Below are 12,600 nucleotides of genomic sequence, written 5' to 3'. Positions count from 1 at the left end.
TTGATTGAATACTTTAACAGTTTGTTTACAAAGATTGTTCCATCGATTCCATTGTGCATGTTTCTATTGTGGTCCTGTGTATTAAATTCATTAAAAGCATCCGTGTATGTATGTATGTATGCATGTATGCATGTGTCTCAAGTTTATTGTGCACACTGCTATTAGGCCAAGGAAGTACCTCCATACATTTCTTTTCACACATTTTATATTTTTTGAATTTCTTGAAACTAAAATGATATAATGCCCAAATAATTATGGAGTGATTAGTCACAGACTGGAACAATCTGGAATTGAACTTACGTGGCATGATGTGCCTTCACCTGTGTGCGACAGTTCCGGCCCCAGTAGCAGTCAGGACGAGATGTTACAGATGCTGGCAATAAAACAGAAGATCAACTCATTACTCAATTCTAGTCAAAATATGACAGTGTATGGCTCATTACGACACCTAGGCTATATTACAGCCATGTAAAGGCAAAAACAAATCACCTGAGGTCAAGTAATTCATAGTCATAAAGTAATTTATGCACCAGACCTCTGGTTGTTTTTTTTTTTTTTAACCCTGTATATAGGGAATAGTGTTTTTCAAGACTTTTCAATCTTTTTCTTCTTATATTTAAAATACCTGGATATTATTAAATTAAAATGTTAATTTGTATTTTAAAAAGGAAGTACCACATGCTTGCAATGTGGCGAATTCAAATCCAAAACGTGACAGATACAGTAATATAGTCGGCACACAACAGTAACTGGTTAGGGCTGCTCTCCTAAAATAAGATATTTGTATTTATTTTGGTTCAGTTTTAATATACTGTATGTTACAAGTCACAGCTGCTCAACCAACTCTGCCCGAGTGTCCCGTCTCACTCCACTGTATGATCTAAAAGAAAGGCAGGCATGCCTTAACCCATTAAAAACCAGGAACCTGTGTCATTTCAGATTTTAGCCATTTATAATAGCAACATAAGTTCAAACTCATTGGTTCTCAAAAATACAGGGTTTCCACACATTTTTCCAATGACATTTCTAAACTTTGCCAGGATATTTAACCTAATTTCCAGGACTATATAACAATCAGTCAGAGCAATAATGATTCTCCTGTGTACAAGGTGTCACATGACAAAGGAACAGACCTACACGCCAACTACGCATCGCGCTGAAGTGAACTGGGAGCTTGTACATCTGTTCTTCGTCACGCTACTACTACTTTTGTTACATATTTCATGTAAACATTTATTGGAAATGTTTATTTGCAAAAAATGCATGTACTGGAAAAGTTATTTCTAATTTCAAAACTTTTCCAGGAATTTCATGACCGTGGGAACCCTGATAATAGCAGATCCAGAAGCCCACACTCACAGCACATTATTTACAGCTACAGTAAAAAATCTTGAAAGGTTTGAAAATGGGGGGGGGGGGGGGGGGGGGGGTCAGCGACTAAATACATAATCATTGTGTGTGTCATCATTGACACGGAAAAGGTTTGAGAACTACTGATTTACAGAATGCATTTGTAGAATCTGCCTCAGGAGAGTGTTAAGGTGTCTCCTACCTGGCAAGTCAGACATGGGGATGTTCTGTCTGTATTTGTAGGCCAGTTCCTTGAAGCCCCGCAGGCCACAGCAGAAGCACACGGTGACATTTGCATTAATACGGTAATCTGAAAGATCAGATGAGGTCACAAGTGTAACCGTTTTGAGGGTGCAACAGTTATCGAACGAATCAATTCAATACACAACTAATACATTTCAATAAAAGCGAAAGAAAAAAAAAAAAAAAACAATCTCACAACGCATTGATGATATGAAGTTTTGTGAGCTTGTAGAAAAGATTTTCTCAATTGTAGTACAATCACCATTGTCCAAGTATAAAATGATTTAGTAGATTATGAAAAACAATTACATGTTGATTCGTTGATAGAAATGTTTTTATTGTAAACATGAATCAAAATGTCATTGATAGAAGAATCACTATGAAAATAATCAATTGTAGCAGCCCTAAAGATTATACAGTACAGCACACATCCCAGTGGGGATAGAGGTTATTTGTACAGGCATAGTAAGTCCCATTGAGATACTAGATCTCTTTTACAAGGGAGCCCTGTTCAGGGTAGAAGCAATACATATAGAATATAGTAGATAGAAGATACAGTAGTATTAAGTAATATCGATGTCGTATAATTTCAAATAGGATATACTCGCAATACCAGTTCACTCCTATTTCGCATCAGTATACCCTATCAGTATACTATACAGCTTTGTCAAATTATAGCGGTTCTCTGTTAAATATCAACAAGTTAAAATGTCACAAGGACTCCTACATGTTTTTATTAACCCATTTTGAACGGGCACCCATTTTGGTGTCAGCATCATGTTATGCTTTAGCTATTGAAAAATAGCAGATCTACAAGCTCATATCGCGCCACCGAGTGGCGCGATACGAGCTTGTAGATCTGCTATTTTTGAAAAATAGAAGAACGACTGACATTTTTTTAGAATCTGATCTCAGGTCAGAATGGGTCAATCAGACCAGTGTGTGTCCGGCGGAAACCTCGTATGAATCTGATCTCGGGTCAGAATGGGTTACTTAAGGAATAAAGATGTGTTACTTTCTTACCAGACAGATAGTAGATTCCTTGTTGTAAGCCCTGCAGGGCCTCCCTGAGCATGTCCTTCCAAGACATCCCTCTGGAAGACAGATAGTTCTACAAGGACAAACATTCGTTTTTTCCCTTATACACAACATCTCTCATACATACATATCTATATCTATATAATGATTACTTGCCTAGTTCAGATAGTGGCATTGTTAGCAGACGCTGACTTTAAGCTCTAGCCACTGAGCTCCACATTCTATTGGTAGCCTAATTTTGACAGCCATTATCCCCTCTACCCACTACCCATTCAGATAGAGACAGGATCACGTTAACAACCAGAAAGAAAGTCCGACTCACCCGGAGGATCTCAGACTCGTAGTTATTGCTGTTCAGAACACCATCAAGGCATTTATCAGTTAGATTGAGCTCTGTAAAAGACAATGAATTACTTGCAGTTTTGTTAAAGTTTTAAAACTGCAAGTATAATCGACATGATTCCACAATCAACGGGACCCTTTATAGCGCATGGGTTCCCAAACTTCAGCCCGCGACCCCAAAACAATGCTGCCATTGACTCGTGACCCCAAAGAACCAATTCTGGTCGGAGGGATATGCGGCCGCTAGAGGCGGGATCAACGAGAGACTGATGACATATTGAAGCAGTGCCACAGCATAAATATAAACACAACCTAACAAGACTACAACTCGTAATTATTATGGAGGTATCAGATTTTTGTCCCGGTTCATGGTTTCTGCTTGAGAGAGCCCAGATGCAGGCAGGAGGAGGGAACTTGTGAACTCAATACTGCTGCAATCTGGCAGTCAGGTTATAATACACTAGCCCCCTGGGGGAAAACAATATTTGTTTGATGTCCCAAAATACATTTGTGACCCCACCATCAGTGTCCTGTGACCCCATGTGGGGTTGGTTAGGACCCCTACTTTGGGAACCCATGTTATAGAGGTCACCTCCAAAAGCTCTTTAACTTCTGCCCATAGCGTGAGACACAAACGCAAATAGTTTGTCTGTCGACCGTCTGTCATACAAAAAATGTCCCCCCACAGGTTCCTCGTGTTCCGACAGCAGCACATGAATGACACAGCCCTGGGTAGGCAACCTGGCATGGCATAGAGCTGCAGCTGTGTGGTGCGCAGTCATTTTGATTGGGGAAAAATAGACTTACCGCTAAAAAGGGCCAGGCAACCTTGACAGCCAATCCTCTGGCAGCCCCAGTAGATATGACAGAAGGGCCTCTGGCACAACATACCTACAGACAAAAACATAGAAATTAGGGTAATAACTATGTACTGTATGTTTGATCGTCAGTCCATAGACATAAATATGTATGTTGAATGGATACAGACAGTCAGTCCATAGACATAAATACATATGTTGAATGGATACAGACAGTCAGTCCATAGACATAAATACATATGTTGAATGGATACAGACAGTCAGTCCATAGACATAAATACATATGTTGAATGGATACAGACAGTCAGTCCATAGACATAAATACATATGTTGAATGGATACAGACAGTCAGTCCATAGACATAAATACATATGTTGAATGGATACAGACAGTCAGTCCATAGACATAAATACATATGTTGAATGGATACAGACAGTCAGTCCATAGACATAAATACATATGTTGAATGGATACAGACAGTCAGTCCATAGACATAAATACATATGTTGAATGGATACAGACAGTCAGTCCATAGACATAAATACATATGTTGAATGGATACAGACAGTCAGTCCATAGACATAAATACATATGTTGAATGGATACAGACAGTCAGTCCATAGACATAAATACATATGTTGAATGGATACAGACAGTCAGTCCATAGACATAAATACATATGTTGAATGGATACAGACAGTCAGTCCATAGACATAAATACATATGTTGAATGGATACAGACAGTCAGTCCATAGACATAAATACATATGTTGAATGGATACAGACAGTCAGTCCATAGACATAAATACATATGTTGAATGGATACAGACAGTCAGTCCATAGACATAAATACATATGTTGAATGGATACAGACAGTCAGTCCATAGACATAAATACATATGTTGAATGGATACAGACAGTCAGTCCATAGACATAAATACATATGTTGAATGGATACAGACCAATCTGTGCCAGATTTCCTTTGCACGCCGCCAGTAGGTCAAGCATTTAAACGGATTATTTTCACACAAACCACTTATCAGTCTTGCCCAAGTTCCACACGGAACTCCAAAATGGTGATATCAATATGACCCATCAAAGATCCACAGGGAAGCTATACACCTTTCCACGTCACTGCCTGCAATGTTTCTACCAGCTGTATTGCGTGTGACAATAAGCACCTTGAACCACCACACACATTGAGGCCATTGGCCCAGACACTCACATTGCTGAGCAGGGACCTGCAGGCTGCCGAGCTCACCACGTCTGTCTGGCATGGGCTGAAGGCAGCAGGTGCAGATGACGTGGCAGCCCTGAGGAGGACACCTGTACTCCTGAGGAGCCGTTTCTGAGGCAAACGGGAAACAGGCTTCAAAATACATTTCATACATTTCCACCTCAAAAGTATGCTGAGATGTCGCCGTGCTATAATTCCCCTTGGGAGTGAATAGAGATTTGACCAACATGACCTTTGTCACTGTTGGAATCACAGATGATTGCAATTAACGATTCAATTGTGCTTTTGGCTTTGAACATATGAAATTATTATATTATATTTCTTTTTTTTATATATATTTTTTGTAATTAATTTTGTAACCAATTATTCACCCCTGTGTCAATTATCTAATGTGATCCTGGGCTCTACACACCCTCCACCAATTATATTATATTTCTGATGGGCTTTTAGGCTTTGTAAACTAAAATTGCAGATTTCAGAAAAGGGCAGATATCACAAATAATCAATATAAAGACATTACTGACACATTGAATAACTTTACACATTCAAAAGAAAACAAAAATAGTGGAAATGGTCTATCTACAAGCTTTTTTATGACTTTCAACATGGAGACAATTATGACAATTATACAAAAATAATTGCGATTATCTCTAATAAATGTGATCATTATGTAATAATTGTGGCAGGCCTAGTTGCCATGTAGCATGAAGTACCATTTCTATGTCCAACCATATGTGGCTTGTGTGAATTTGGGGGAAACGGAAGTAAAATTGCATGGAGGGTGACTTCATTTTTTTCTTTTCTACTGGCATTTTATTACATTCTACTTAAATTAAAGTATTTAAATATTCTAACGTCACCCTGAATGTGGTCTTCTCTCTGAACTATGAAGTAAACTTCCAAGTACTTTTATTGCTGCTGATTTTAACCCATTCTGACCTGAGATCAGATTCATACGAGGTTTCCACTGGACACACGCTGGTCTGACGAACCCATTCTGACCTGAGATCAGATTCCAAAAATGTCAGTCGTTCTTCGATTTCTTTAAAAAATAGCAGACCTACAAGCTCGTATCGCGCCACTCGGTGGTGCGATATGAGCTTGTAGATCTGCTATTTTTCAATAGCTAAAGCATAACATGATGCCAACACCAAAATGGGTGCCCGGCCAGAATGGGTTAAACAGTTTTTGGCTAATTGTATAGTCTTCCATAATTTAAATATTGTAATGCTTAAGGTACTTTTGCTGTTACCGAGACCTTTCTATTAATTGTCGGCGTCTTAAATTTGTATTTAATACGAGCCATCGTGTCTTCCATTTTATCTGCCATTTTTCTAAATAGCCTGGACGTTCAAATAAAACTGCAGTGAAGTGCAATGAATATAATTCTTATAGGCAAATTCATCAAAACCAAATACATACATTATACTGCATCTTGCATAAGAATTCTTTCCAGCATGTTTTTAGAACACAGTTTACAACATAATCATGATGCCGTTTATCCAGCGGGCCCACAACAGGAAACATACCTGCAGTGACCTCGGAAGAGGTTGACGGCTCTTCTCCAGGTACTTTCCCAGGGCTCTCTTCGGGGCCTTGTGTGGCGGCTGTGGCCACCATGGTGGGTGGAATAAGGCCTTGTGTGGCGGCTGTGGCCACCATGGTGGGTGGAAATGAGAGAGCTGCCGGGACAGGGGGACCAGCAAGCCAGGGGAACAGCAGCTGATTGCTGTCCTTCCTGTAGCCAGGACACTGTCTGCATATCATAAATTGCTGACTGGGGAAGAGACATGCAGAGGTTATCAGCAGAGCTCAATCACTGAAAATTGTGCTTTTGCTTTAGTTGTACAATAAAACCTTTTTTTTTTCTTTTTTTTTTATAAATGATGCGAAGCTAGTTCAGGCAGAAAACTCAAAAGGATGGTCAATTCCTGGTCAGGCGATCAGTCACATGCCTATACACCATCAGATTGGTGGTGGGCTATTGAAACCACCTGCTTTTGCTTTATACGCTGCTCCGTTTTTGTGCTCCACCAACCCCCCCAGCATCCACCTGTTAATTTGGGTTCTATTTCATTCCCCATCAGATCTAGTTGGCAATCATTTATTATCATTCATGCAGGGAATGAATCCAATGGGACAGAGCCGTGAGGCTAATTATGCTTAAATATTGATGGTCTATGAATTTATGCTCAATAAATATATGTAGAAACCAAAGTGATCAAATTAAAAGGTTTTGTTATGACCCGGACCGCTGGCCATCTACTTTGTAGATCCATTAACCACTTTATCCCTGTATACATTTTGGCCATTTGACAATAGCCGACCTACAAGCTCACAATGCAATGTCAGCGTATAAATCTGCCATTTTCAAAAGATTTGATACATTATTCTTCACAATGAGTACTTTTACATTTGGTACTTTAGTTACATTTTGAAGCAAATACGGTTTTGTACATTTTGTAACGGAGTATTTCTATATTGCAGTATAGATACTTAAGTGAAAAATGTGAATACTTTTACCACCACTGCCAACAGACCGTGTTTACCTGATGTCCGAGGTGTCACTGTCGTTGTCGGAGAGCTCAAAGAGATAGTCAGAGCTCCCCTCCTCGTCAGAGAGAGTGCGCTCCACCTTCGGCTGCAGCATGTCCTGAGTGATCCTATTCCTGCTGTCCATGCTCTTCTGGTCCTCCTTGCTGCGACTCTTCTCTGTGACCGGACATATACACAGTCAAACAGCTACTAACAAACAGTGTCTTTCCTTGAGGGGGTTCCAGGTGGTCCGCAGCTAGTTAGTAGCCAAATGGTCCCTTATAGATCTTCAACTCTTGAGAGCGTAAAATGAAACCAAATGGACCCATTGGTTTAATTTTACTCTCTCCGCATTACTTAATTTACAAGAAGTCTACACAATTAGAAAATGTAAAATAATTGTTATTTTGATCAATGTTTGCCTGTTATCTCTCCTATCGTGCCACATCAATACAGCATGGAACTGTGGACAAAATCTTATCCAACGATAACAAAATCTTATTTTAGTTCTGGTTCTGAGAGGCTAAATCTCATGGTGGTCCGTGGTTCAAATGCCGAATAAATAATACGCCTTTATATGAAAAGGGTTGAAAACCACTGATGTATAACATCAATCCCCCAAAGAATATATTCAATTGGATGTTGGCCAATGTCAAGAAAGGTGGCCTAGACTAAAAATTAATAGTGTACAATGTTCATGTTATTTATCTCTCTTCCCCTTTGTTTAAAAAAAAGAAAAGAAAATGGAAGCAAGTTTATTTACCATTTGAAACATCCGTGGTATATCTTCACTAATGTGATGTTGTTGTAGCTGTAGCCTATTGTAGGGATAACATTAGCCTAACATATTGTTGAGCGGTGCTAACCACTCCAACATGTGGCTGCTGCTTTGTTTGTACAATTTTTTAGGCCCCTGTGACGTCATGTAGGCCAATACATCATCATCATCATGGTAAAAGGCTTTTTGAGGGGCGCTAGCCCCTCCAATTCATGGCTTTCCCAAATTACGTCATAGGCCAGCCAAGTCTATGGACTTTTAATGTTTGTCGAGAGCCTAATTATACATTTCCTGTCCCAGCCAAAGTCTATGAACTTTAATGTTTGTTTAGGGTAAATTATGATGTTTAAGGGTAATGACAACGGGAAATGTCATCTTGTTGATATAAATACATGATAAAAATGTGCGTGCGGTAAAATGAGTACACATTACCAACAAGAATCTGTATGATGGAATGCCAAGGGTGAGCCAGAAAATAGTACTAGTAGAGACTAGCAGGACACTGCCAAAGACACCAAGAGCTGCCAGCCAGCAAATTAGTGCTGTGGGAACCAACATGGCCACCGGTCATAAGGACATCCCACATTAACATATGTGGATATACTCAAGAAAGACACAGGAGCACAAAGAACCAACGAGGCAACAAGCTGGCCAGAACCGGGTTGATTTTATGCGACAATGGGAGTGCTCGACTGAGGACGACCTAGAGAAAGCCCCTCACTTCACACAAGAGTCTATTTTTTTTTTATAAATATCGCCGCAAGACTCGCAACACGTAAACACGTGGCAACCTATCGTGAGCTTGTAGATTGTCCATTTGTGCAATGTAGAACTAATAGGGTGGTTAAAGAGTACATAATGTAATACCAACCAGGGTGCTGGATGAGGTAAGCCTCCACCAGGTTGTTGAGGATGTGGTTCTTGCGGATCCTCTCCACAGGGCAGCGGCAGGTGGGGCACAGAGACGAACGCTCCATCCAGCCCGAGTAACAGGCTGCACAGAAGGTATGCATGCAGGGCTGCAGGCTGAGGACAACAGTAGGCCATTACAAAACAAGCACATTCACCTGTATGTGACAGTGATAAAATAAATAAATAAATAAACTTACTTCACACCCGTGTGAAGTGAGGGGCGCTAATATATTCAAACTCATGTCGATTAGGGGATGTAATGGCGATGTAAAACAAACGGTGACAAAACAAACATTAAATTCTCTTTATTGTTAATGGCATTTAATGTTTTTGTTAGGGACAAGATAGCCTGACCTAAGCAGAGACATTTCTGGTCTAGAGGGGCGGGTCGCGCCTCAGAAATGCGCGCACCCTGATTGGATCTCATCGATCTGTCCGTCACCCCCGGCCCCTCCTCTCCCCCCTAGTGCAGCGCTACGTCACATCATTTAGAGCGACGCCCACCCGGAAGGGTTGACTCCCACTTTTAGACTGGTTCAGCCCACGGCTTTTTCCAGGCTTTCATCTTTCGCGCAGACGAAATGAAAGCCTGGGTATCGAGGCTAGGGACAAGATGACGTACATTTTCCCTTCATTGTCAATGGCGTTATTAAAACAAACTTTGAACTAAAAACAAACATTAAACCTGTATATAGGCGCCGCTCAAAAAACTTTAATAAATCACAACCGTGTGAAGTGAGGGGTGCTAATATATTAAAGTCTAACTCATGTTGATTAGGCGATGTAATGGGGATGTAAAACCAACGGTGCCAACACAAACATTAAACACCATTAACAATAAAGAGACAATAGGACGTAATGAGGCACATTATGACGTAAATCTCCCTTCGTTGTCAATGGCTTTTACAAAACAAACATTGAACTAAAGACAAACATTAAACCCGTGTATAGGAGGTGCTGGCACCCCTCAAAAAACATCACAGCCGTGTGAAGTGAGGGGCGCTCTTCTCATCTCATTCATCTCATCATCTCATTTCGGACATTCACATCTTATGTCCAGCTTTTAATGTTTGCGTTTACACTATGACGTAAAAATGGCCATTCATTATCAATGGCATTTAATGTTTGCGTTTACACACACACACTAAAAGCTGGAGCCTAGCACCCCTCAAAAAAGAAAAACGTTAATCCATCCATCTTTTAACAGAAAAGCAAGCATGCATAAATGAGAAGAAATGTTGTCTGTGATTATGAAGTGAGATATTTCAATATTCCAGTCATACCAACATTCTACAAGTGTACTGGGAAATCCATAGTTTTAGTATATAGTTATGTGATTTTGCAGCCATACCTGACACAGTCGTACAGTAGATCCTGACAGATGATACATGTTAAAGACTCCTCCATCTTGTCTGTCTTGGTTTCTTCCACCAGACCCTTGCCCAGCAGGTCCTGAAGGCTTCCCTTGGGTGGACCTACAGCTTCAGTGCTGGATGAGTGTGGGAGGCTCAAATCACAATCCTTGTCTGGAAAAAAAAGAAAAAACTGAATTTAGTTCTGCTGGAAGAGCAGATATTAATGGAGAAGAAAAAAGTGACAAATTCTACCTTTTCCATTCCCCCCCAGCGCTGCCCCAAACCTGCCACCTTGCTCTCCCCCCAGTCATTTTCAGCTGTATTGTTTATTTGTAAAACATTACAATTTTCTTAAACTGTAGAGCAGGTCACATTTTGTAACGGTAGTATTGGCTTAAACGTTAGAGAAGCACATTTGTGACCGAAGACGGTCAAAAAGAATCTGGGTGGGGAAGTGAACTCTGTTGTTAAGCTGCGACGTATGCATCACCATCAGCCATCACCTTCCCGGGTCAAAGTCTGGGATTAATACCATTTTCGGGTTTCTGATCCGGTTGGTGCGGAGAGAACTTTACATCACGTGACCTTTACCCTAGTTACTTGCACAAGCAGAGCGCGCAAGTACTAGTTTCGCCCGGGACTCGTATGCATCGGCCCAGCCGTCCCGCCAATTTGTTTTGATGCGTATGCACCCTCCCAGCAAATTGTGCCTGATACGGCAGTGGTGCCAGATTACATACTGTACAAGTATACATAGGAGCATTACCTTTAATCCTCCCAACACTAAAACATATCGTCATTACGTCACCATCGAAAACCAATTACACTCTGGCATTGGGTCCTTTATTCCACATCTTTATTACGTCATCATTGAGAGCTAGTTATACAGATGTATGTAATCTGGCACCACTGTCGTATCAGGCACAATTTGCTGGGACGCATAAAAATTGGCGGGACGGCTGGGACGGTGCATACGGCACAAAGTAACCACAGTATACCGCTAATCAACTTACAAATTACATATACATAGTATATGTATGACTAGCTCTCAATGATGGCGTAAAAAAGATGTGGATTAAAGGACCCAATGCCTGAGTGTAATTGGTTTTCGATGGTCATTTCGTAATGACAATATGTTTTTTACACCTAATAATTAGAAATTTCAAACGTTCCTTCACAGAGATACTGAGATTTGACAGTTTATAGCGGTCAAAAGTACTTGCGCGCTCTGCTTGCGCACTAGTTGGCCATTCATGGCCTACTAGTGTGCAACAAGCAAGTATGCACTCGACAGAGTGCAGTTCTAGTTTCAAATGTGTTTAGTTTGGTATAATAATTTCGTAAGGTATAATAATAGTCTGGTATATCCATCTTCTATTCTAACTCGTAGCACGACTAGCGAGACAAAACCAATTGATGTCACATTTGTGGGGAACGAAAACAATGTGATGCCAACCGGATCTTCGCAGACTTACATTTATTTTACAACATACCGATTAATCTTCAGACGTAATAAACTGACCATAGTTTGTTTTCCTCCTCTTCCTCTCTGGCTCCTGGATATCAGTGTATTTCTCTTGTGCAGGGACAGGTTCGTTTGCTTGACCTGGAAAGACAAGTTGAATACTAGTCAAAATTAAACAGTGAATTTAAAGCAGTGAACTGAAGCTTTAATCCACACTGACTTTAACTAAGTGAACACTGAACAGATACGATTCAAGGTCTTGATCAATGATAATTGTATGATTATCTGTAGCAAGACGGTATGTTTAGAGCAGCGGTTCCCAAAGTGGGGTCCGCGGACCCCTAGGGGTACGCGACGCATAGCCAGGGGGTACCCCAAGCCCCCTCAAAAAAACAAAAGAAAAAGTTTTTTTCTTTTTTTTGAGGGGGCTAGTGAATCATGGTGTGTGTGTGATATGAAATGTCCAGTACCTCCCCAGTGCCTCCCCAAGTGCCACCCCAGTGTCTGCCCTGCAGTGTCTGCCCAGT

At 40.6% G+C, this 12,600-nt stretch overlaps 1 protein-coding gene across 1 annotated transcript in view; it reads right to left on the bottom strand.

Annotated features, from left to right (window-relative positions):
- Positions 1-12,600, bottom strand: part of chfr (checkpoint with forkhead and ring finger domains, E3 ubiquitin protein ligase) — a 28,815-nt gene that overhangs the window by 7,863 nt on the left and 8,352 nt on the right. The window contains exons 7-17 of the mRNA XM_083783295.1: positions 12,131-12,214; positions 10,605-10,779; positions 9,213-9,367; positions 7,578-7,740; positions 6,558-6,805; positions 5,017-5,139; positions 3,781-3,864; positions 2,954-3,024; positions 2,617-2,704; positions 1,553-1,660; positions 301-373 (exon numbers count right to left, since the gene is read on the bottom strand). Of these exons, the coding sequence (XP_083639421.1) occupies positions 301-373; positions 1,553-1,660; positions 2,617-2,704; positions 2,954-3,024; positions 3,781-3,864; positions 5,017-5,139; positions 6,558-6,805; positions 7,578-7,740; positions 9,213-9,367; positions 10,605-10,779; positions 12,131-12,214 (1,372 nt within the window). The remainder of the gene's footprint in view (positions 1-300; positions 374-1,552; positions 1,661-2,616; positions 2,705-2,953; positions 3,025-3,780; positions 3,865-5,016; positions 5,140-6,557; positions 6,806-7,577; positions 7,741-9,212; positions 9,368-10,604; positions 10,780-12,130; positions 12,215-12,600) is intronic.

The sequence above is a fragment of the Protomyctophum parallelum genome, assembly GCF_964188405.1.
Source record: "Protomyctophum parallelum genome assembly, chromosome: 15".
NCBI lineage: Eukaryota > Metazoa > Chordata > Actinopteri > Myctophiformes > Myctophidae > Protomyctophum > Protomyctophum parallelum.
Note: the sequence above shows the minus strand (reverse complement) of the source record. Positions and strands in the feature narration are given on the sequence as shown.